This window comes from Apostichopus japonicus, chromosome 14 (assembly GCF_037975245.1).
Source record: "Apostichopus japonicus isolate 1M-3 chromosome 14, ASM3797524v1, whole genome shotgun sequence".
Taxonomy (NCBI): Eukaryota; Metazoa; Echinodermata; class Holothuroidea; order Aspidochirotida; family Stichopodidae; genus Apostichopus; species Apostichopus japonicus.
In genome coordinates this window covers 4835868-4857801 of record NC_092574.1, presented here as the reverse complement: position 1 = coordinate 4857801, position 21934 = coordinate 4835868, and the positions used below count along the sequence as shown (strand labels likewise).

The window sequence follows — 21934 nt, the reverse complement described above, 5'->3', positions numbered from 1 at the left end:
AGCGCTGATCCCTATTATATACACAGGTTAGCCAGTGACGGATCAATGATTTCGTAAGGGGCGTGTGACTCACCTACCCCTGTATGCATCGACAACTCCATTTTTGGACGTTTCCATTTTCCTCTCTCACTCATGATCTATATATATATACTATATATGGTCTATCATAACGCGTGTGTGTGTATATACGGCTTAAACAATTGTAGAATTGTGCTATGAAACCAACTGTGGCTGGTCTCGAACTCGACCGTGTCGTCGGGGAACATGACGCATTTTGGGAAGAGGGCTATGATATCGCTAGTAATTTCAAAATAGAAAGTGCTTAGATCTGTGCAACTTACAAGGCCTGGGAAGTGTCATTTCTAGCGATCTGGGAGACATTTTCGGCCAAAATTTTCTTGTACGCTTCGCGCCAACCTATGGTGGCGCTACGCTTAGATAATTTGCCTACAGGCTTCGCCCCTCCCTTGGCAAATTCCTCGCTACGCGCCTGTTCGAATTTGTAAAGCAAACAGCAGATATCACATCATATCAGTGAGCATGAAAATGGTGTTCCAAGATGAAAAGCCTCAAAACTGTCCGACTTGCCTGAAAAAAAATATCCAAAAATTTTCGCGCGCGTTCAGCATGTTAATATCATATAAGCAAGCTTTTGTTATTACATCGCATGCCATCGTGTACCATACGGTCCGTTGAAATTGCGCAGTATACCGCGGGATGCTAATGTAAACAACGAAATGTCTTATGTAGATGTAGAAAAAGCATGGAGGTCCAATTATGTCAAAACTCTCTTTTACATTAGTAATGGCGAATAAGGGGCTGCCCCCACCTCCTACGCCTATGTGTTTAGTGTTCGGTTTCTGGAATATCTGCTATTTTTTCATTTCCTTCAACCAAGTTTTATAATAGCCGTTATAAGAGGTTTTAATATTTGTACACCAATAAATTAACTGTGTCTCAGTGAATTTTCGAAAATTTCTGACCAACATTCTGCGAAAATTTCTGACCAACTTCCTTCTACTCGTGCAATTTTGACCGGTCTGTTGGGGGTTGAAGGAAGTTTTTCTATAGTGTACAACATTTTCGGTATGTTTTGAAGTGAGTTTATTCACGAGAAATGTGAATTTTCAAATTCTGAACAAATAATGGGCTTAAAACATTGTAAAGTGGAGCTGACGGGTATTGTGGGCCGCGACGTAGAATCACCTACAAAAGCAATGACCCACAGGAGATGCGATGAAGTCGAACATGATGTGTGCCGGGTTGACAATCTTCAAAAAGGTTATGGATGGGGGGAACACAACTATTAGGAAATACTTAGTTCTCAAATTCTCAGGCAAAAAGTGTACATCTGGTTGGTCATTTCAAGCCCGAGAAGTGCAGTTTCCGGTGATCTGGGTGGTATCAAAACCAGAAATTTTCTTGTACGCTGCACGCCAACCGATGGTGGCGCTCCGCTTAGATAGTAATTCGCGCCTCCGTGTTAGAAAATCCTGGATACGCCCCTGGTTAACATGAACTCTAAGGATAATGTAGAAGAGTACCATAATGCGTCGTACCCCAGTCCAAGTCTTTAGAGTTCTTTAGAGTTCCTATGACCCATTGGTTGGGTGGTCCAAGGCGTGCTGGTTTTGATTAGGGCCCAAATGTTTTTATTTCAGGTCCCGGTACATTAATTTAAGAACTGATAAAGTAGTGGTCATTTTACTTGGTCAAGAACTCTTTGGACCGGGCAAGATGCATTATAGTATCCTTCTACATAGTCATTAGAGTTCATATGACCCATAGATAAACCTCTTTCCACGACCAAATGTTGAACATCTTGTAAGAAAACTTTTGTCTTGCCAGAGGTGTTACGTCGTCGATACCATTGTCGAATACGTAACTGAATAGGTAGCAGTTACTCATTCGCGAATATCGAACGAGGAACGGGGAATAAGTATCTAACTTCATACCGGTCAAAGTTTAAGCTAAGGAGCGCGAATTATGATCTGTATATAAAGCTCACGAAAGGTTGCACGAGCAGTTCGCTTCCTGGCAGCCGTTGGCTAACAATTCATACGTAATTGTAATTTGTAGCCTATTCTGTACGGGTAGTTACTGCCAAAGAATGTGAATGGCGAAGGTTGTTCCTTAGTTTTGTGGAGCAAGTTAGTACTTCACATTGTTTGAGTCAGCGAGCGTGAGAAGTTATGCTAGCCTATCATATAATAGAATCGCTTAGGCCTAACGATAGGCTAGCGCACGTAGGCACTGCCGTCTATAGTAAGTTGGAATGCTAACCTAGGCCTAATATGATATTCACTAGACAATTTACGTAAGTAAAGTAAGTCACTTTATATCTTCCGACAAAATACTAGACCTAGCTGGTTGGGCCTAATTACTTTCTGGATAAGGCTAGTACAGTTAGGGTAGGCCTAACTTAATTAATTGTCTTTAAATTCCTACCAGAGTAGCCTACCATAGCCTAGGCTATGCCATCTAGCACTTAACATGCAGTAACACATTCTCAAGAAACTAACTCGCAACCGGACAAATAAGCTTAGGATGAAAGCTCTCTCATTGCTTCCATTATGACAGGCCGGCTCCTGTTAGATATTTATTATTTTTATAGGGTTGAAGCAAACGTTTTTCAGGGGAGGAAAGAAAGACGGCTTGGCTGTGGAAAGAATTCATTTAGGTAGTGAAGCAACTGTACGTAGTAAATGTATCTTGTGATTTAGGAGAGTTTGGTGAAAGAAAGGAACATATTTCAAAGAGACACTTGTAGTTATTGAAGAAACTGGTAAGTGGGAAAACAACAATTTTAGGGGAGGAACCAAGGAAGGCATATACCTATACTATATATGCTAAAGTTTCTATGTTATTTCATTCCCACAATGAATGCCATACATCCCATAACCACTATGGATTCCACGCATGTTAATTACCCCATGTTAGCATACAAACAAATGGGCCTATTCACAAACACTTTTCATCTTTCAATCACTGAACAGTTACACAAGTACAGTAAGGTACCTGGTCACATTTTCTATTTCCTTCATACTATCACAACTTTCTTTAGCATACTCTACAAAGAAAATATGCCGTCAAAGCCTACAGAACAACAGTCTCCTCCAATAAAAATAGTATGTTAGTTTCCTTAACCATGTTATTTTTCACCCTTAACGTTACCTTTCTCCCTTAAATCTTTCCCTACAGTTATTCCACTTATAACATCTATTCTTTCCACATAGTCTAGCCAATATGCCTCCCATGAAAAACCTTTAGTTAACTTTAGTTAAATGTTAATTTCCCATGAAAACGTACTTGACTCCCCTATGATGTAGGGAAAGTAAGTTACTCAACTTTTTAGTGGGAGGAAAATAACGTTGTTAGGGGAGGGAACAAATGGCCCCAGGCTAGGCCTACCACCAAATGAAAATGGGAAAACCTAGGTTGGCCTACCAAAGTGGAGGCTAGATATAGATCAAGATGAACTAGCTTATCCTAGGCTTGTTATACAAGCAACGGTACTTTGTAAAATGAAATTCTCAAGCAATTAGGCCTAGCTCTGTGGTCTAATTGATGTTGGTAATGGTTCAAGTATGGAGAAAACTCTATGCAAGCTGATGTTACCTAGCGTAGGCAACTAAATTGATATACATGTATTAATTTGATCAACTAGCATAATTTTGACCTGAAGCTAGGCTTAACTGTATTGGTCCAACTCTTGGCATATCTTTATCAGATCATAGTATTTCTTTTGATGCCTATAGGCATGATTATATAGTCGGTAGAACTGTTTCACTGAAACTTTGATTATTACTAAACCGAATTCAAACTTTGTTAAGTCGACCTCTCATTGTTGAGTAATTGTCTTTAATTTGGCTTTTAATTTGAAAACATTGATTAAGTTGTGAGGAACACAACTCATGGTAAACACATATTAAGAGTATTGAGAGATAAGAACAATATATAGTATCTCTGTCCTTGTTCAGTGATATAGAATATTATTACGCAGGTGCTAGAAGTCATGGAAGCACATGAGGGTTTACCATGAATATACCAATATGTTGTTGGTACTTGTGTAAGGCCGAAAAGCCAGTTTTCATCTTTGCTAAGTGTACATGTTGTAGCTTAAGTGTCGGTCCTTATTTCACTTGTCAAGTTTCTTGTTTCAAGAATGATGTTTATTTCAGAAATTTTTCAATTTTCCAGTTCTTCATGAATGTGCTTGCTAAGTTTGTTTAAACTAGTACATGCTCTCAAAAATTGTTTGGCTGATGAAATGTTCTCAAAACTGTGTTCAATTCATTCCTTACTATTGGCTTGACTATTATAGTGAACAATGTACATCAAATGAAGTTTTAGCATTTTGTGAAGTACTCCATACGTAGGTTTGATAGCAATGTCTAGTAAGGTTCATTAATAAGTCATATATTGCAAGTATTAAAAATAAACAGGCACTTAGTAACAAAAAGAGGTACAGTTTATTCATCTTTGTAAACATTCATCGGAAAGGTATCTGCATACGCAAACTGGAAGATGATCTTATGATGATCTGGAAGATGATCTACTAAACAAACTACTAAAATTTATTTCCCACAATAGGTATATATACATATTGTTTTTATATTTGTCTTTACAGCATTGCATTGGCCACACTGATTCACAAGAAGACTCCATGAACTGACTACCATCCTGCTGGAGGTCTTGAGACATTGAAGATTCTGTAATGCTTCCGTTTGGGTATGCAGTTTACTATAGTAACACAGAAATATTTAAGCTCTGGTATTTGTTTCGTTTATTTCTGCTGTTAAACCACAATGATGTACATTCGAGTTTAGTTATATCAATGAGGCAGCAGTCAGGGTTGTTTAGGTAGTCAGGGGGAGGGAGGAAGGGGAGGAAGGGAGGGAGTGGATCAAAATGAGTCTAGTTGCAATGTCTACAGTATCTGCTTTCCAATATATGAAATCTTCTTATCTCTTACAGATGAAGAAAATGTCAGGAAAATTGTGAGTCATGGATGTCTGTAATGAAGCTGGATCAGGTTTAGAACAAGTGGTCGAAAGATCATTAACTCCACCAAATACGAGAAGATCCTTCAAGCCTGTCCTCTACAGAGAGTACTGGAAGTGTTATCTCGAGGTGATTTAACAGAAATTGGAGAAAAAGTAAGATTCAAGGGAAACATCAGTGTGAGCCAGAATCATTAACATCAGTCTTATCCTCTCAACAGTTGATTGTTGCCAAGATCAGTGCTTAATGTAGGAGACACGGTGCCTTAGCCTGTTGGAACCAGTCAGTATTCGGTGTGGTCTATTTTTGTGCTAAATGTAGGAGACACTGTGCCTTAGCCTGTTGGGACCAGTCGGTATTTGGTGTGCTTAATGTACGAGACATGGTGCCTTAGCCTGTTGGAACCAGTCGGTATTTGGTGTCGTCAGTTTTTGTGCTAAATGTACGAGACACAGTGCCTTAGACTGTTGGAACCAGTCGGTATTTGGTGTGGTAAGTTTTTGTGCTAAGTGTACGAGACACGGTGCCTTAGCATGTTGGAACAAGTCGGTATTTGGTGTGGTCTGTTTTGTGATAAATTAAAGAGACATTGTGCCTTAGTTTGGTGGAATGAGTAGCTAATTAGTGTGATCTGTTTGTGCTTAATTGAAGAGGAGTGCTGTGATAATTTGTTGGTAATTAGTGTGGTGTGTTTGTTTTAAATTTATAAGTTTTGCCTTAGTTTATTGATATGAGTTGCTAACTAGTGTGGTCTGTTTTGTGCTAAATTAATGAGACCTGGTGCCTTAGTTGTTGGAATCATTTTGTAGTTAGTAATTTCGTTGTCTTAAATTGATGTTTGTTGCCTTAGACTGTTGGAAAGAGTTGCCAATTAGTGTGGTCTGGGTTGTGGTCAGTGGCGTAGCTAGGGGGGGGCGTGGGGGGGCAACAGCCCCCAATGAAAGCTTCTCACCCCCCACTGGGATTTTGGGTGTCGAAAAAAAAAATTGCATGTGCGAAAAATTTATCATTGGTCTGAATGGTCTCGAATCTCCATGATGACCACTCATGAACGACCCTTCGACCACGGACCAGCAGTAGGCTATAGTTGCTGAAAAACCAGATGTGACGTAGCGCATAGGCCGAGAAGTCTACAGTAGTCTCACTGTACTGAAAACGCATGTTAACGACCGTCGAATAATATAAATTCCTGCTCTACAAGACTACAACACACATAATGTTTACTACTGAATCTGTGTGTTCGACTGTTCGGGCAAACTTTGCCTTGGTCACTATTTTTTAAAATATCCATAATCCTTAACATACAAATAAATACTAATACAAACAGCCAATCAGTATCTTGTAACCAGTGCGCATTAACTGATCAAACAAGCTAGTGAGCAATACTATACCCTTATAGAAAGATGGTTTCCAAGTACTGGAATGCCAAAGAAGATGTTAAAAGGTAAAAAAGGCTGACATCATACACATGTTTCTCACATCATTGCTCGCGTCATAGCCTCGTTACCCTGTTAAATTTTCAATCGGGTTTTCACTTCTGGGACGTACCCTAATGCTCTTAAAACCTCTAAAAATACAAATTTTCAAGAAAGGAGACAACACTATCACTGAGAACTACCAGCCAACAGTGGCGGAGCGTCCAAACAGTCAGGGGATCGGATGCCCCCCCCCCCCGACGGACTCAAATGGACTGCTGGCGCCCTTTTCAGCTTTTTAGCACTTTTTACTTATTCGCGATTATTGACTTTTTTATATTGCACTCTCATCTACCTATCGACATTTGTCACATTTTGTTCGTGTAGTTTACTGACAAAATGCTCTAACGTACGGCGGTATTTAATTTATCGGCACTTAATTCTGTTGTACAAAACTCTTTCCAAGAACTGTACAGGGTTTTCGATCTTTTTTTTTTCGAAAACATGAGCACTCACAAAGATACCACAGGGATTGCGATGAAACGCATGTACTTACTATCAACACCCATATAAACTTCCGAATTGTCACACATATTTATTCTTCGTTTATCTGCAAATTAGCAAGGCCCGGAAAGGGTCATTTCCGGCGATCTAGGAATATCTTTACTCAAAAAATTCTGTCCGCTCCGCGCCAACCTGTGGTGGCGCTCTGCTTAGATAGTGTCGAAAGCGCCCCTACAGGCCATTCTCGCCCCCCTGACCAATATCCCTAGCTCCGCCACTGCCGGCCAATCAGTCTATCACCCTAATAATATTTCAGACGCAATCTTTGATGTCTGTTTTACATATAGTTCGGTCATTTCAGTATGTTACTTGGCTGAAAGCCCCAGTCAATCTTTCTTTATTTTCCACGCGCAATTTGCAGATTTGTCGAAAAATGTCAATGCCGGTGTCAAACTTACAAAAGATATGTCATGATATTTCAAAGTAAAGTCTTACCAGATTTTTTTTTTTCTATTTTACTTAACTATTTGATGACCATATCAAAACATGGGATCTCAAAATAAAGGATGTTGAGAAAACTTTAAGGCACCTTGAAGGCCTGGGAAGTGTCATTTCCAACGATCTAGGAGAGGAATATTTAGCTAAAAAATTTTGGTACGCTGCGCGCCAACTCATGGTGGCGCTCCGCTTAGATAGTAACAAGAAACTTGTCAAGCCCCCTAGGAAATGTTCAAGCCCCCCAGTGCCCCCCAACTGAAAAAATCCTGGTTACGCCACTGGTTGCGGTAAATTAAAAAGACAGTTGATTGTTGTCAAGATCAGAAAACTCAAAGATGAGCTGATTTGATGGAAAAACACCAGCTAAGCTGGAAAGTTGCAATATACAGTCAAGGTTAGTCATAGGAAAGAAAGGTTCCTAAAAATGTAGTATATATTTACTTATGTTTCCACCAGTAAAGTTTCAATCACAGTCTAAACTTTGTTGGAATTAGTTGCTTATTAGTGTTTAATGTTTTTTGCTAAATGTACGAGATGTACTTTGAAGAAAATTGGCTAATTTCTTTTGCATTCCTCTCCTTTCATTAGGGATCTGAGGATTATGTTGGTCAACAGTTAGCTTTTTGACATAGCGCCACCCCATCACCCTTCACTCTATTACTTACCCGCCATTTACAAAACGTACGCGTCCTTGGATACCAACACAACGCTACCGAGTACACTTTCGATTCATAGTGTGTCTCTTCAAAAGGAGTTCCTATTCTTTCCGTCTGCCGTCTTAGGCTGGAGACTAATTCTTTCTGGTAAGTGAAGTCTATGATCAATTTCATTGTATAGAAGCCATTTAAAACCTGTAGGGAGGGGCTGTTTTGCCAATATGACAACCCCTTATCCACCTATAACCGCCCCCCTAGTCGAAAACCTAAACCTCTTTTTTGGCACAGACAATTTTGGTACACAGACAATTTTGGCACACAGGATTTTGGCACAGACAATAATGACTGGATCCCTGTACAAAAATAGCAGAAAAAGACTAAGTCCAAACTCCGCTGAAATTAAACCCATCTCCTAACTTCAAACCAACCACCAAAAATTCCACTTAAACAATCATTGTATCAGGAATCTTACCAGAACTATCAAAAAACCCAATAACACTTGCTAAACTAATCAATGAAGAAAAAGCAGATGCCATGATCTCAAATATAAACCGTCTTCGTAGTAACAACATCCTAATCACCCCTATGACCCTAAATCTGCAAATATCCTCCTGAACCCATGGACTAAACTAGGCAACCCCAAATCAAGAATCCCCCAAAAGGTAAGACAAAGAAACTTCTCCGTAGTACCCTGTGGCATAAACCCTGAAATTCAAATCAAAGATATTGAACAAGAACAAGAACAAGACCAAGAATACACCCCCAATACAACTTAAAGACTCATTAATCATGCCTTAAAAAAATCCAACTTGGAAAGTAAAAATAACGTTTGAAGAACAAGAACCTCAACAATCCCTAATCAAACAAGGTTTCTACTTAGGATACTATAAACACAAACAGAAGAATGCCAAGACCCCCCCCCCCCAAATCACTCAATGTTTCAAATGTCAACTTTTTGGACACACCCACCATACTTGCAAAAATCAAACCAGATGTCTCAGATGTGGCAAAAACCACAGAGTTGAAGACTGTCCCGAACCAAAAGAAAACACAAAATGTGCCAATTGCTCAGGGACTCATGTCGCCCTTAACAAAGGATGCCCAAAATTTAAAGAAGCTAAAACTGAAGCTAATAACAAACAACAAGAACAAAGAACCTACGCGAATGTAACCAAATCTACCCATAAAATTGAAATAAGAAATAAAATCGCCACTGAAGAAAAACTTAATATCGCAACCTTTGTAATTGAATTAGTACAATACACCTTCCAAAAAGCCGACATTAATATTAAATCCGACGACCTTGCCAGTTATGCCACCGTGTTAACACTAAAACACCTAAACTTAAATATCCCCAAAACTGTAATTATAGAACATCTCCACCAACCTTCAATATTTAGCCCTCCTCAATCACCTACATGACAGGCACACTCTTCCTTTGGTCAAGTTCCTCCACCTAAACATCAACAGTATCCTTCCAAAATTAAGCCTCCTACTTAGTATATTCACCAACCACTCCCCGGATATCATTTCGTTAAACGAAACTAAACACAAATTCCCACCTTAGCATCCCTGGTTACCAAACTTTCAGACACGATATCTCTCACACAATGGGAGGAGTACTTATTGCTGAAAAAAACAACCTCAAAGCCACCCTCCTCCCAAACCCAACCCAAACAAAAAATGAAATTGTACTGGAAAGAGGCAATAAACCTCTCCACAATATTGGCTTTTATAGTCCCCAAATGAGCCCATATCCACAATAAAAAAAAAAGTTCTAATAAAAATACAATACTACTAGGAGATCTAAATGCCCACCACATCATTTTTGGTAGCACCAAAATATCTGAACATGGCATATCCCTTTTAGAAATATGTTATAAAACACAACTTAACAATAATTAACCAAAATACCAAAACTAGGATAAACCCAATAAACAATAATACTGAACTACTTGACTACGCCATAACCTCAAACCACCTTGCAACTAAAACTCATTCGATTCAAATCCTAGAAGATGACCTAATCAGTGATCATTTTCCACTCCTTTTTGAGCTAGACATAAACCTCAGTCGCATCCAAAATAACGAATTAACGTATAATTACAATAAAACAGACTGGACATCATTTAAAAAGGAACTCGTAACAAAAAACACTATCCACAATTACCACAACAACAAGCTAAATTACATCGGCATATATTGTGACAGCATTGCCCAACATATTTTCAATACCTTCAAAAAACACTGCCGCTTAAAAACAAACCAGAAACCGAAAACTAAATAGGAATATTCTTACACTAATTAACTTAGACGTCGCCTACATAAAACCTATATGATCTCCCCTGATCCAACTCTAAAAACCCAAAGTAACCAACTTAAAAAACAAATAAATAGACAAATATCGGCGGTCAACCAAAACCGAGTCCAAAACAAATGCGATTCAATCATTAATGACTAAAACCAAAACACACGTAATACAGACCAATGCCTTAGAGATAAAGTAGGTAACCTGATCACAAAAACTTAAGACCAAATAAAGCTTATTGAATCGTACTTGAAAACTATATTCAATATCTTAGATGGCCCTCCATACGATAACAGATTCCAACACAAAATAGACCGTACAATTATCTGTAATGCAACCAGTTTTATCCCCGACTTCTAAGGATGTCTCAACACAAACATCCCTCTACTCAAAGAAATAGATATAAACAATTGGTATAGTGCCACTAAGTATGCAAAAATGCCTCCTCCCCTGGTCTTGACAACATAAATGACCTAATGCTTAATGATTCCCCTCCGTCGGCCTCCGATATTCATTAATTCTCATATTTTCCCATTATTAAACAAACTCCTTATTTCCAAACCCTGTGGAAATCCGCTAAAATGATTTTAATACCGAAACTAAGTAAAGACACACCAAAATTCAAAACTATCGACCAATTAGTCTCCTGCCAGCCTTAGGTAAGATTTTCAAAAGAATTATAGAAAGCTGCACCAGAACCCACCTAGAGCAAAATAATCACTTTGCCCGTATCAATCAGGCTAATTCCGTGAACACAAATCTACAATAAACCAACTTTTCGCCTTTCCGAAGAAAGTCGCATCGGCTTCATAAAAAAACATGATACCACTGCCCTCTTCCGAAAAGGCGTTCGACAAAACTTGGCACATTGGCATTAGAATTTAACTACTTAACTTTAATCTCCCCGCCAATAACACCAGACTTCTTTCCTTTTTCCTATGTGAGCGCAATGCAAAAATATGCTACAAAAACCAACAATCAAAACCTATTCCACTTCGTGCAGGTACTCCACAGGGCACTGTTCTCAGCCCCCTCCCCTACACCCTATTTGTTAATGATTTGAACACCCCGCCCCTATCTAAATGCAACTATAGTCAGTACACTGACGACATAGCCATTTGGAGCACCAGTAAAAATATCTATATGACAGAACTAAATATTAAAAAAGCAATTACACATCTCGCAAATTGGTGCTCGATGTGGAGAACAAAAATAAATCCCTCAAAATCTAACTTTGCCAATTTCTCCATAATAAACTCAAAATACCAACACCATATTTCCAAAATTAATCTTTCAACACCTCAATCACTGCTACTCCTAATGCAACCTTCCTCGGTACCACTTAATTTCGATAGCAAATTATCGTTTAATCTACATTGTAACAGAACTGCAGGACGCTGCTGGTCCCAACTTAAATCCATTCAAATCCTCTCACACAAATATAACTTCCCTCCGAAAAACCATTATCCAAATCTATAAATCCAAAGTAAAACCGATTCTCAGTTACGGGAGCATCTCCCTGCTTACCATCTCTAATCCCAATAAACAAATTTTAAACAGAATCCACACCACAGCTTATCGACTCGCACTCAAAATCCCTACCTATATTGCTACTTTGTACGTTCTCCGTGCAGGAAACACAAAATCTACTTTCACCCGACTTGAAGAATTCAACACCAAGTTATACAAAAACACCTCGAGAACGACCCTTTGATTGAAGACCTCCCCCTGAAATACAAAGTCGCAACAGCTCACTACTCAAAAACCAAACCCTTTCTGTATTCACAATTGTTACTACTTAAAGTCTCATTCCATTAAAAAAATCCTTTCCTAAATGGGTCTAGGCCCCGACTCCAAGTATACTATATATACAGAACAAAACAAACAACTCCAACAATGACCGATTGATTAAAACATAAAGTTACCACTCCCTTACCAAACAATAGAAACCACAACCACTCCCTACCCAAACAATAGAAACCACTCCATCTCCACAATCCTCAGTACTTAGAAATTCCTCTCCTTTAGAAATCCCTCCCTCATTGGCTCTTCGACTCCGACCTCGGGTATGATTATGGCTATCCTGTCCAATGTAAATATATAAGACTTCATTTACCAGCAATTCCCTGACTGAACATAGACAACTTTTCCAAGAAAAAGAAAAAAATGTCTATTCTTTAAAAACAAACTTATTATCCCTGTAGGACCTTTCGCCAGGTCGACCAGGGGTTAAACTTCTTTTGATTCGATATAAACAACGACAAAAACAAACTTTTACTCGAATTAAAAAAAAAGGTAACTAATTCATTTATTTCATTTCATTTATTTATTTTTGTTCTATCTTAACGTAAGTATGACGTATGACCTAGAAGGAGATAAGAAACAAAACTTGTGAAAGGAAGTGTACTAGAAAACCCTATAGGGCTTGTCAGGTAGTGACACTCCCTTAAAAATCTTAATGTGGAAGACATCATGATTAGATTTTGGTTTCATTTAATCGATAGGTGGAGGTAGAGGAATTGGACACTCTTGCGCAAGATATCAACGACTTGAAGTACTCTGCTCAGGTGGCCTTCATTCTAGGTATGTACTTATAATAATATAATATAATAATAATAATAATCAATTTACTGTGTTTGGAAAGAAACTTTTTGCTGCTTTGGATGAAGATTAAGGATTATTGTTTTTCTAAAGGCAAGATGGACTATATATGAAAGGATGAATACCAAAACATGAAGAAAAGAAATTTGGTGGGGGGAGGGGGAATCAGACAGACCATCATGCTACTACCCTGTTAATTTAGTGTAGGACCCTGGTTAATTTAAAAGGAAGAAATCCCTTTAGTACCCTTGAGTTTTTGAAAGGTTTCTTCTTTGGGATAACGGTGGAGAGACATATCGATGTTCCCTTTTGGGTCTGATCGTCAGGAAAATGCAGATTAAACTGCCATGTCCATTTGGAACCTGGGAATTGAACCCTGCTACTGGAACAAATGTATTCCATCAGAGCATAGACAATGATTCAGAGAAAAATGGCCTTTATATTTATAATCTGTTGTTTTCTTTCCCAAATTTATCTCTTTGGTTAAACAATGAGTGAAAAGAATCATTCGGTTGGAAGCAGCACCGCCCTTTATCACCCCTTTTTTGGGGGATTGGGGGGGGGAGTCCTAGCAATTAGGGTCTGAAAATATTACAATAGGATTATTGTGGTGGACAGGACAGACAACAGTTATTTTTGCTTGTTGCTGAATGTATGATGTCCAGGGATCACAAGGAAGTATCAAAAGCCTGATCAAAAATGCCGTTTTTTTTTGTACTATCGAAATTTGTCAGAATAAAGAAATTGAAAGCCAAAATAAAAAGAGTTTATCTGGCCTTGTAGACTGCGATTGAACCAGTCTCTGTCATCTACAAATAATAGAAAGTGGGTATCCATTTCTGTTTGTGACAGCAATAACAAAAAATGACTGCAAATTAACAAGTTTTTGTAAACTTTCTCTATTCAGGGATTCGAATCTCAAATTCCACTTGAATATACCCCCCCTACTTATGAACTGTCACGTAGCTCAAGGTGACAAGCTTACGACAATGATGAGAAAAGGCCTTAGGTGGTTCCTAATTCAATGACGTTTCTCACAGTTTATTGAATTGACTTCCCCCACCCTCCAGATTATCCTGACCCATAGAAAATACCCTCAAGAATACTTAAAAAAGAAAGAGGCCATGGTTATCCGAGAACCTCTCTGCGTTCATTTTCAGATTCCAATGAACCTTCCATCAGCAAAGGAATGGCGCAACTCGGTCTAGAGGACAATGGACTGCTGGCAGAACGGCTTGACCGGTACAACGCCAACCAGCCGGACGGCTTGACCGGTACAACGCCAACCAGCCGAACCTGGCCGCCAAGCCCAACTTCACTACATTTCCACTGAACTTTAAGCTGTCACCGTGCAAACCGCTCTTCTTTGACATAGCTCTGAACCATATAGAGTTACCCTCCTTGAACGAGAAACTGGAACAGAATAAATCGGCCCCGCAGGGGTGTCTGGATGGGTTCCTGCGTGGATGGTGGAGCGGGGGTGAAAAGTAACTCTCGATTTGCCACGATGTCGGAAAAAGGATTTCAGAAAAAAGGTCTTTTGTATACATAAGCCGGTAGTATTTGGGAGGGCTCGCACTCTTCTCCTGCATGTGCTGTCATCATCTTTTATTTAAGTTTAATTTGATTTCATTTGTTTTGTTTTTTCAGTATAGAAAACTACACCTTGTTGCAATGGAAACACAAAGATGGGGGAAGGCCAAAACGAATAACACTCACTTTTTTAACGTGGCTTAGCCAAAAAAAATTGAAGAATATCCAAAATGGGAATTGAAATTTTATACATTTTGGATTTGGTGTTTGTGTGTTTATCTTGTTTAGAGAAAAAGAAGAAAAAACAGCATCTTTATTTGATGGGGCTTTAAATTAAGTTTTTAAAATGGGTGTCGGTTGTTGATTTCTTGGTCTACAAACATTGTGTTGCTTGACCAACTGACACTTTATGGGGATGTTAAGGTGACTGAATTTGATATTGGCAGGAGTTATGGATGGTAGTTGGAAGGACAGGGGGTGGGGAGGGGTGGTGAGGCAAAGGATAGAGAAGGAGAAATGAAAGTGTTGAAAGTGAAGAGGGAGAATCTTTGAATTGAATTTTCAGTTTGCAGTAGCACAGGTTTACTGATAAGGCTATATTTAAAGAAAATTTCAATAATGCACTCTTCGTGTATATAATTAGGGGTGTGGTAGTCGGAGCGGGGGGTGGGGGGGCGATTAAGACTGCAATGAAAGGGAGCAACCTTTCCACATTTATGTTGTTTGTGCTATGGTAGTATTGTTTCCTTTTTCAAACTGGAGGGCAAAAATGTAAAACTTAAGAGTTATCTAAAACTAATTCAAAATCAGGTTAAGTTAATAAATGAAAGTTAAAGAAAATGATATTGATGGTAGCAGGGGTGCCATGGTTTTGTAAACTCAAGCAGCCATGGAAGGCCACCTCCTTGTTGTCAAGCAAACCTATGGATTCAAGCCCTGTCTGGCTAAAGTAAGATGGGGTTTTTATTTTTATCTAGGAGAAATCCATTCCCTTTCCCCTCATTTGAAAATGGTCTTCCAAATGTTTAAAAAAAAAAAAGGCCAAAAAGAATGTACTGGTGTGAATTGGATAGCCACCTGGTGTGAAGTAAAAAGGCCATAGGGCTTATCCCATATGTACATGTGACTACTTAGTATCATTAAATAACTGCCCTCCAGGCTAATATTATAAATAATAGAAACATTATAGAACTGTCTGTTGTCACCCAACCATCTCAATAGTAGATGCAGGTATCACTAAGAATGTTTATGAAATATGTATTGCAAGTTTTGAATGGTATTTGCATAATAATCTGATGAGGGATAACCTGTTTCTGGACAGGTAGTTGAAGGGTATTAACATTGGTGGGAGGGATGAAGGTATATCCTGTCTATGAACTGATTTGTCATTAAAAAATAAAGAAGTTATTTCCAAGTATCACCTTTTTTTTTTCTTCCTTTTACTTGAGTATTGTAAAAGGAAAAGCAGAGGTTGAGTTTGAGCCAGGGACCTTGAGATGCAAAAGCAAAAGTCTTTACCACTAGACTATTAGGTGGGCCTCTGGTTTCAGAAGCTTTACAAATATTTAAAGATCCTGCTGTTTGGACTTAGTCGTTTTTATAAAACATTTTCTCCACTACTCCTCCCCCCGATTAGCTAGTCAGGGGGAGGGGTGGCGGCAAACTCCACTTGTCCGCGCGTGAACCTTGTCAGGGGGAGGGGTGGTGGCGAACTCCACTTGTCCGCGCCTTTACCTTGTCAGGGGGAGGGGGCGGCGACCTCACCTTGTCCTCACCTTCACCCTGTCTCCCCTTTGATACTCACCTTGTCCACCTGTCAGGAGGAGGGGGACCGCCCGCCTTCGGGTTCACCTTATCCACTTGTCAGAACTCCTTTTGCGAATACTCACCTGGGACTTGAACCGATGCAATCCAAACCAATCGCTTACTGAATGATGGAATAACCAATTACACCATTTCGGTTCCCTCTGGAGAAACTTCGTTTCTTATATTTATACTTCCACTCCCTCCAGAGGGTAGAAAAGTAAAAGGCTCTGTCTGGGAATCGAACCGGAGACATGGAGTTTGTCTGTGTCTCTCCAGTCCAGAGCACTACCAACTGCGCCACTAGAACTGTTGAGAATTAATGCTCGTTTCTAATATTTAAACTTCAAAGTCCAGAATGGAAGAAGGAAAAAAGAAGAAAATTCAAAATGCTCTGTCTGGGTTTCGAACCGGAGACATGGAGTTTGTCTGTCTCTCCAGTCAAGAGCACTACCAACTGCGCCACTAGAACTGTTGAGAATTAATGCTCGTTTCTAATATTTAAACTTCAAAGTCCAGAATGGAATCAGTAAAAGAGCAAAAATATAAAATGCTCTGTCTGGGGTTCGAACCGGTGACATGGAGTTTGTCTGTCTCTCCAGTCCAGAGCACTACCAACTGCGCCACTAGAACTGTTGAGAATTAATGCTCGTTTCTAATATTTAAACTTCAAAGTCCAGAATGGAATCAGTAAAAGAGCAAAAATATAAAATGCTCTGTCTGGGGTTCGAACCGGAGACATGGAGTTTGTCTGTCTCTCCAGTCCAGAGCACTACCAACTGCGCCACTAGATCTGTTGAGAATTAATGCTCGTTTCTAATATTTAAACTTCAAAGCCCAGAATGGAATCAGTAAAAGAGCAAAAATATAAAATGCTCTGTCTGGGGTTCGAACCGGAGACATAGAGTTTGTCTGTCTCTCTCCAGTCCAGAGCACTACCAACTGCGCCACTAGAACTGTTGAGAATTAGTGCTCTATTCTAATATTTAAACTTCAAAGTCCAGAATGGAAGAAGGAAAAGAGAAGAAAATTCAAAATGCTCTGTCTGGGTTTCGAACCGGAGACATGGAGTTTGTCTGTCTCTCCAGTCCAGAGCACTGCCAACTGCGCCACTAGAACTGTTGAGAATTAATGCTCGTTTCTAATATTTAAACTTCAAAGTCCAGAGTGGAAGAAGGAAAAGAGAAGAAAATTCAAAATGCTCTGTCTGGGTTTCGAACCGGAGACATGGAGTTTGCCTGTCTCTCCAGTCCAGAGCACTACCAACTGCGCCACTAGAACTGTTGAGAATTAATGCTCGTTTCTAATATTTAAACTTCAAAGTCCAGAATGGAAGAAGGAAAAGAGAAGAAAATTCAAAATGCTCTGTCTGGGTTTCGAACCGGAGACATGGAGTTTGTCTGTCTCTCCAGTCCAGAGCACTGCCAACTGCGCCACTAGAACTGTTGAGAATTAATGCTCGTTTCTAATATTTAAACTTCAAAGTCCAGAGTGGAAGAAGGAAAAGAGAAGAAAATTCAAAATGCTCTGTCTGGGTTTCGAACCGGAGACATGGAGTTTGTCTGTCTCTCCAGTCCAGAGCACTACCAACTGCGCCAATAGAACTGTTGAGAATTAATGCTCGTTTCTAATATTTAAACTTCAAAGTCCAGAATGGAATCAGTAAAAGAGCAAAAATATAAAATGCTCTGTCTTGGGTTCGAACCGAAGACATGGAGTTTGTCTGTCTCTCCAGTCCAGAGCACTTCCAACTGCGCCACTAGATCTGTTGAGAATTAATGCTCGTTTCTAATATTTAAACTTCAAAGTCCAGAATGAAATCAGTAAAAGAGCAAAAATATAAAATGCTCTGTCTGGGGTTCGAACCGGAGACATAGAGTTTGTCTGTCTCTCTCCAGTCCAGAGCACTTCCAACTGCGCCACTAGATCTGTTGAGAATTAGTGCTCGTTTCTAATATTTAAACTTCAAAGTCCAGAATGGAATCAGTAAAAGAGCAAAAATATAAAATGCTCTGTCTGGGGTTTGAACCGGAGACATAGAGTTTGTCTGTCTCTCTCCAGTCCAGAGCACTACCAACTGCGCCACTAGAACTGTTGAGAATTAGTGCTCGTGTCTAATATTTAAACTTCAGAATGGAAGGAAAAGAACAGAAAATCAAAATGCTCTGTCTGGGGATCGAACCGGAGACATGGAGTTTGTCTGTGTCTCTCCAGTCCAGAGCACTACCAACTGCGCCACTAGAACTGTTGAGGATTAGTGCTCGTGTCTAATATTTAAACTTCAAAGTCCAGAATGGAAGAAGGAAAAGAACAGAAAATCAAAATGCTCTGTCTGGGGATCGAACTGGAGACATGGAGTTTGTCTGTGTCTCTCCAGTCCAGAGCACTACCAACTGCGCCACTAGAACTGTTGAGAATTAATATTCGTTTCTAATATTTAATCTTCACAACATTAGGAGGCAAATAAATAGAAAATCAAATGCATCCTCTGGTGTTTGAACTCAAGACAAGGAGTATGTCTCAATTTTTTCAGTTTATTGACAATTTCTTTGTACAAAACAATAATAAATATGCAAAATTATACAACATAACAACTGCGCAACAGTAACTGTTAATTGAGAAATGATAGGCTTTTCTAATATTTTAACTGCAAAATGAGGAAAAGAAATACCAAATCAATACATCCTCTGGGAGTTGAATTCTAGACAGTTTGTCTTACTTTCTAAGTACATAGCACTAACCACTGTAACTGTAACTGTTTAGAAATAATTATTAGTTATTTGATTTGATTTATTTTGTTTTTTTCACGTGCAAATATACAATGTGAAAGGAAGTCTTCTATAAAGCATACAATAGCTTAACAATGTAAAAGACTTTTGTCAGAAAAGCATTATTTGGACAATTCCTTCCCATCTGGCAAAAACATAACCCTAACAAACAGTAAACCAGCGTCGTAAAAGCTTTTTGTCATAAACAATTTGGTATTATCAATTCTAATAAAATTATTGGGGATTTGCTCACCCAAGTCTTCCGAAGGTTTCTTAAAGGTAGCTAAGCTTACTCAAAACCATACAAATTTGTCCAATGAAGGTATTTTTAAATACAGGAAATATCCTGGTCATGAAAATTACAAATAAAAAGCAACTCTTTACCGGACGGCGACAGAGAGGAATGAAAAAAAGAGCTTCCAATACTCCGTGTTGGCATTATTACAATAACGCTTGACCCAAGAGGTTTTGAGAGCACCAACAAAGCTGTGAACATATATTATTTTTAACCCCCCCCCCTCCCCCCCCCCCTTTTCAATGGGGTTAAACATAGTAAGTCTCCTTACTTTATCAGTTTTCCCGTTCGAAATAAATCAAAAATAATACTTTGGATCTTATCAATAAAATCTTTTGGAGGGTTAGGCAGATTCCTTTGGGACCACGTATCTCCCGAACGGAAGCAGATATAGACCTGGGAGTTGCAAATTTGGACTCCTGAGCATAGGTTACCCCCTGTTACGTCATTTGGGCGAAATCGATTTTGGATCGATTTTTGGTCAGTTTTGGCAAAAACTGCAAATCAGGTTTTTTGCCCCCCATGCCCCAACAAAACACCCAATTCCAAAATAAAGTTCAGATTCGTAATTAGCGTGTCGCGAACTACCAGAAAAGATACACATTTATCGCTTTTGCGACAAAAAGTTTTTTCACCTCAAAAAAAAAGTAAGACCGAAAAACTTTTACGACGAACAAAGGTTACCAAACCTTTTGTTGTCCCTAAAAGTTTTTCGGTTTTCTATTGTTCCTCTGAAGTTGCAAACTGAGCGAAATAAGTGTCATAATAGGGCGCTCTCGACGCATCTTGCCAGTGATACGTGATTTCAAAGCAGTCAAGTCAAACCTTTGTTTGTCATCTTGAGTTTTATCTTCACATTTATGAATAAATGGGTCAGTTTTGGCAAAAACTGCAAGAGGTGCGTACCCATTAGGCCTACGTTTTTTTTTAGGTGAAACAACTTTTTGTCGCAAAGTCGATAAATGTGTATCTTTTCTGGTAGTTCGCGACACGCTGATTACGAATCTGAAGTTTATTTTGGAATTGGGTGTTGTGTGGGGGCGTGCAGAAGGGCAAAAAACCTGATTTATGAAAAAAATAGAAATCATATAAACAAAAAGCCTTTCCCGGTCAGATAATTACACGAAATTGGTGTACAACAAAGACAAGGGTGTCTTCTACTCCACGTCTAATTTTAATGTCGATGGGTGTTTCAGAGAGGACAAGAGAGGGGCTGAAAAGAGGGGGTTTTCCAAATTTTGCACATATATAGAACACGTATTTCTATCTTGTACTTTGGGACCACGTATCTCCCGAACGGAAGCAGATATGGACCTGGGAGTTGTAGATTTGGGCTCCTGAGCATCGATTACTCCCTGTTACGTCTCTTGGGCGAAATCGATTTTTGGGTCAATTTTGGCAATTTTTATTTGCGCCAAAAATAGGTGTTTTGTCTTGTAAAGTTAAAAAAAGTACCTCTGTTTGGTACCCAATTCCAAAATAAACTTCAGATTCGTAATCAGCGTGTCGCGAACTACCAGAAAAGATAAACATTCATCGCTTTTGCGACAAAAAGTTTTTTCCCCTCAAAAACAAGTAAGACCGAAAAACTTTTACGACGAACAAAGGTTTAAAATCTTTTGTTGTCCCTAAAAGTTTTTCAGTTTTCTTTTGTTCCTGTGAAGCTGCAAACTGAGCGAAAAAAGTGTCATAAGAGGGCGCGAAGGCGATAAATGTGTATCTTTTCTGGTAGTTCGCGACATGCTGATTACGAATCTGAAGTTTATTTTGGAATTGGGTGTTGTGTGGGGGCGTGCAGAAGGGCAAAAAACCTGATTTATGATTTATGAAAAAAATAGAAATCATATAAACAAAAAGCCTTTCCCGGTCAGATAATTACACGAAATTGGTGTATCACAAAGACAAGGGTGTCTTCTACTCCACGTCTAATTTTAATGTCGATGGGTGTTTCAGAGAGGACAAGAGAGGGGGCTGAAAAGAAGGGGTTTTCAAAATTGTGCGCTTATAAAGAACACGTATTTCTATCGGGTCCTTTGGGACCACTTATCTCCCGAACGGAAGCAGATATGGACCTGGGAGTTGCAAATTTGGGCTCCTGAGCATCGGTTTACCCTTGTTACGTCATTTGGGTGAAATCGACTTTGGTCAGTATTGGCAAAAACTGCAAATCAGGTTTTTTGCCCCCAACGCCCCACACAACACCCAATTCCAAAATAAACTTCAGATTCGTAATCAGCGTGTAGCGAACTACCAGAAAAGATACACATTGGTTTTTCAGGTTTTTTCCCCCCACGCCCTACATCGCCTACGTAGAACCTATATCATCTCCCGAGACCTAACTCTAAAAAACCAAATTAACCAACTTAAATAGCAATAAACAGACAAATATTGGCGGATGAACAAAACCGCGTCCAAAACCAGGCGCGTATCCAGGGGGGGCGTTGGGGGCGCGCGCCCCACGGGTAAGAAAAAGAGGAGAAAAAAGGGGAGAAAAAAGAGGGGAAAAGAGTGGGAAAAAGAGGAGGAGGAGAGGAAGGAAGGGAAAGAAA

At 39.3% G+C, this 21934-nt stretch overlaps 1 protein-coding gene across 15 annotated transcripts; it reads left to right on the top strand.

Moving 5' to 3' along the window:
- Positions 1–1920: 1920 nt before the first annotated feature.
- Positions 1921–14691, top strand: LOC139979923 (uncharacterized). 15 transcript variants are annotated; one of them, XR_011797397.1, is made up of 6 exons: positions 1953–2150; positions 4631–4731; positions 4978–5133; positions 8010–8224; positions 12890–12968; positions 14147–14691. XR_011797397.1 is itself a non-coding variant. In XM_071991164.1 (5 exons), exons 3-5 carry the CDS (start codon positions 5008–5010, stop codon positions 14317–14319), a joined length of 378 nt encoding a protein of 125 aa, XP_071847265.1. In that variant the 5' UTR covers positions 1921–1939; positions 4631–4731; positions 4978–5007; the 3' UTR covers positions 14320–14691. The 15 variants fall into 15 exon arrangements, 8 of the variants coding, with proteins under 8 accessions (XP_071847265.1, XP_071847260.1, XP_071847257.1 ...); XR_011797396.1 differs by having other exon boundaries at positions 1955–2150; positions 4978–5159; XM_071991164.1 differs by lacking the exons at positions 1953–2150; positions 8010–8224 and adding an exon at positions 1921–1939.
- Positions 14692–21934: the final 7243 nt, after the last annotated feature.

What these genes read in the sequence shown, in the direction of transcription:
- LOC139979923 (XM_071991164.1), top strand. Translation starts at nt 5,008, where the DNA reads ATGGATGTCTGTAATGAAGCTGGATCAGGTTTAGAACAAGTGGTCGAA. An exon ending in ACTGGAAGTGTTATCTCGAG is followed by an intron (nt 5,134 to 12,889) that starts GTGATTTAACAG and finishes TTTAATCGATAG; the next exon opens with GTGGAGGTAGAGGAATTGGA. An exon ending in TCAGGTGGCCTTCATTCTAG is followed by an intron (nt 12,969 to 14,146) that starts GTATGTACTTAT and finishes GTTCATTTTCAG; the next exon opens with ATTCCAATGAACCTTCCATC.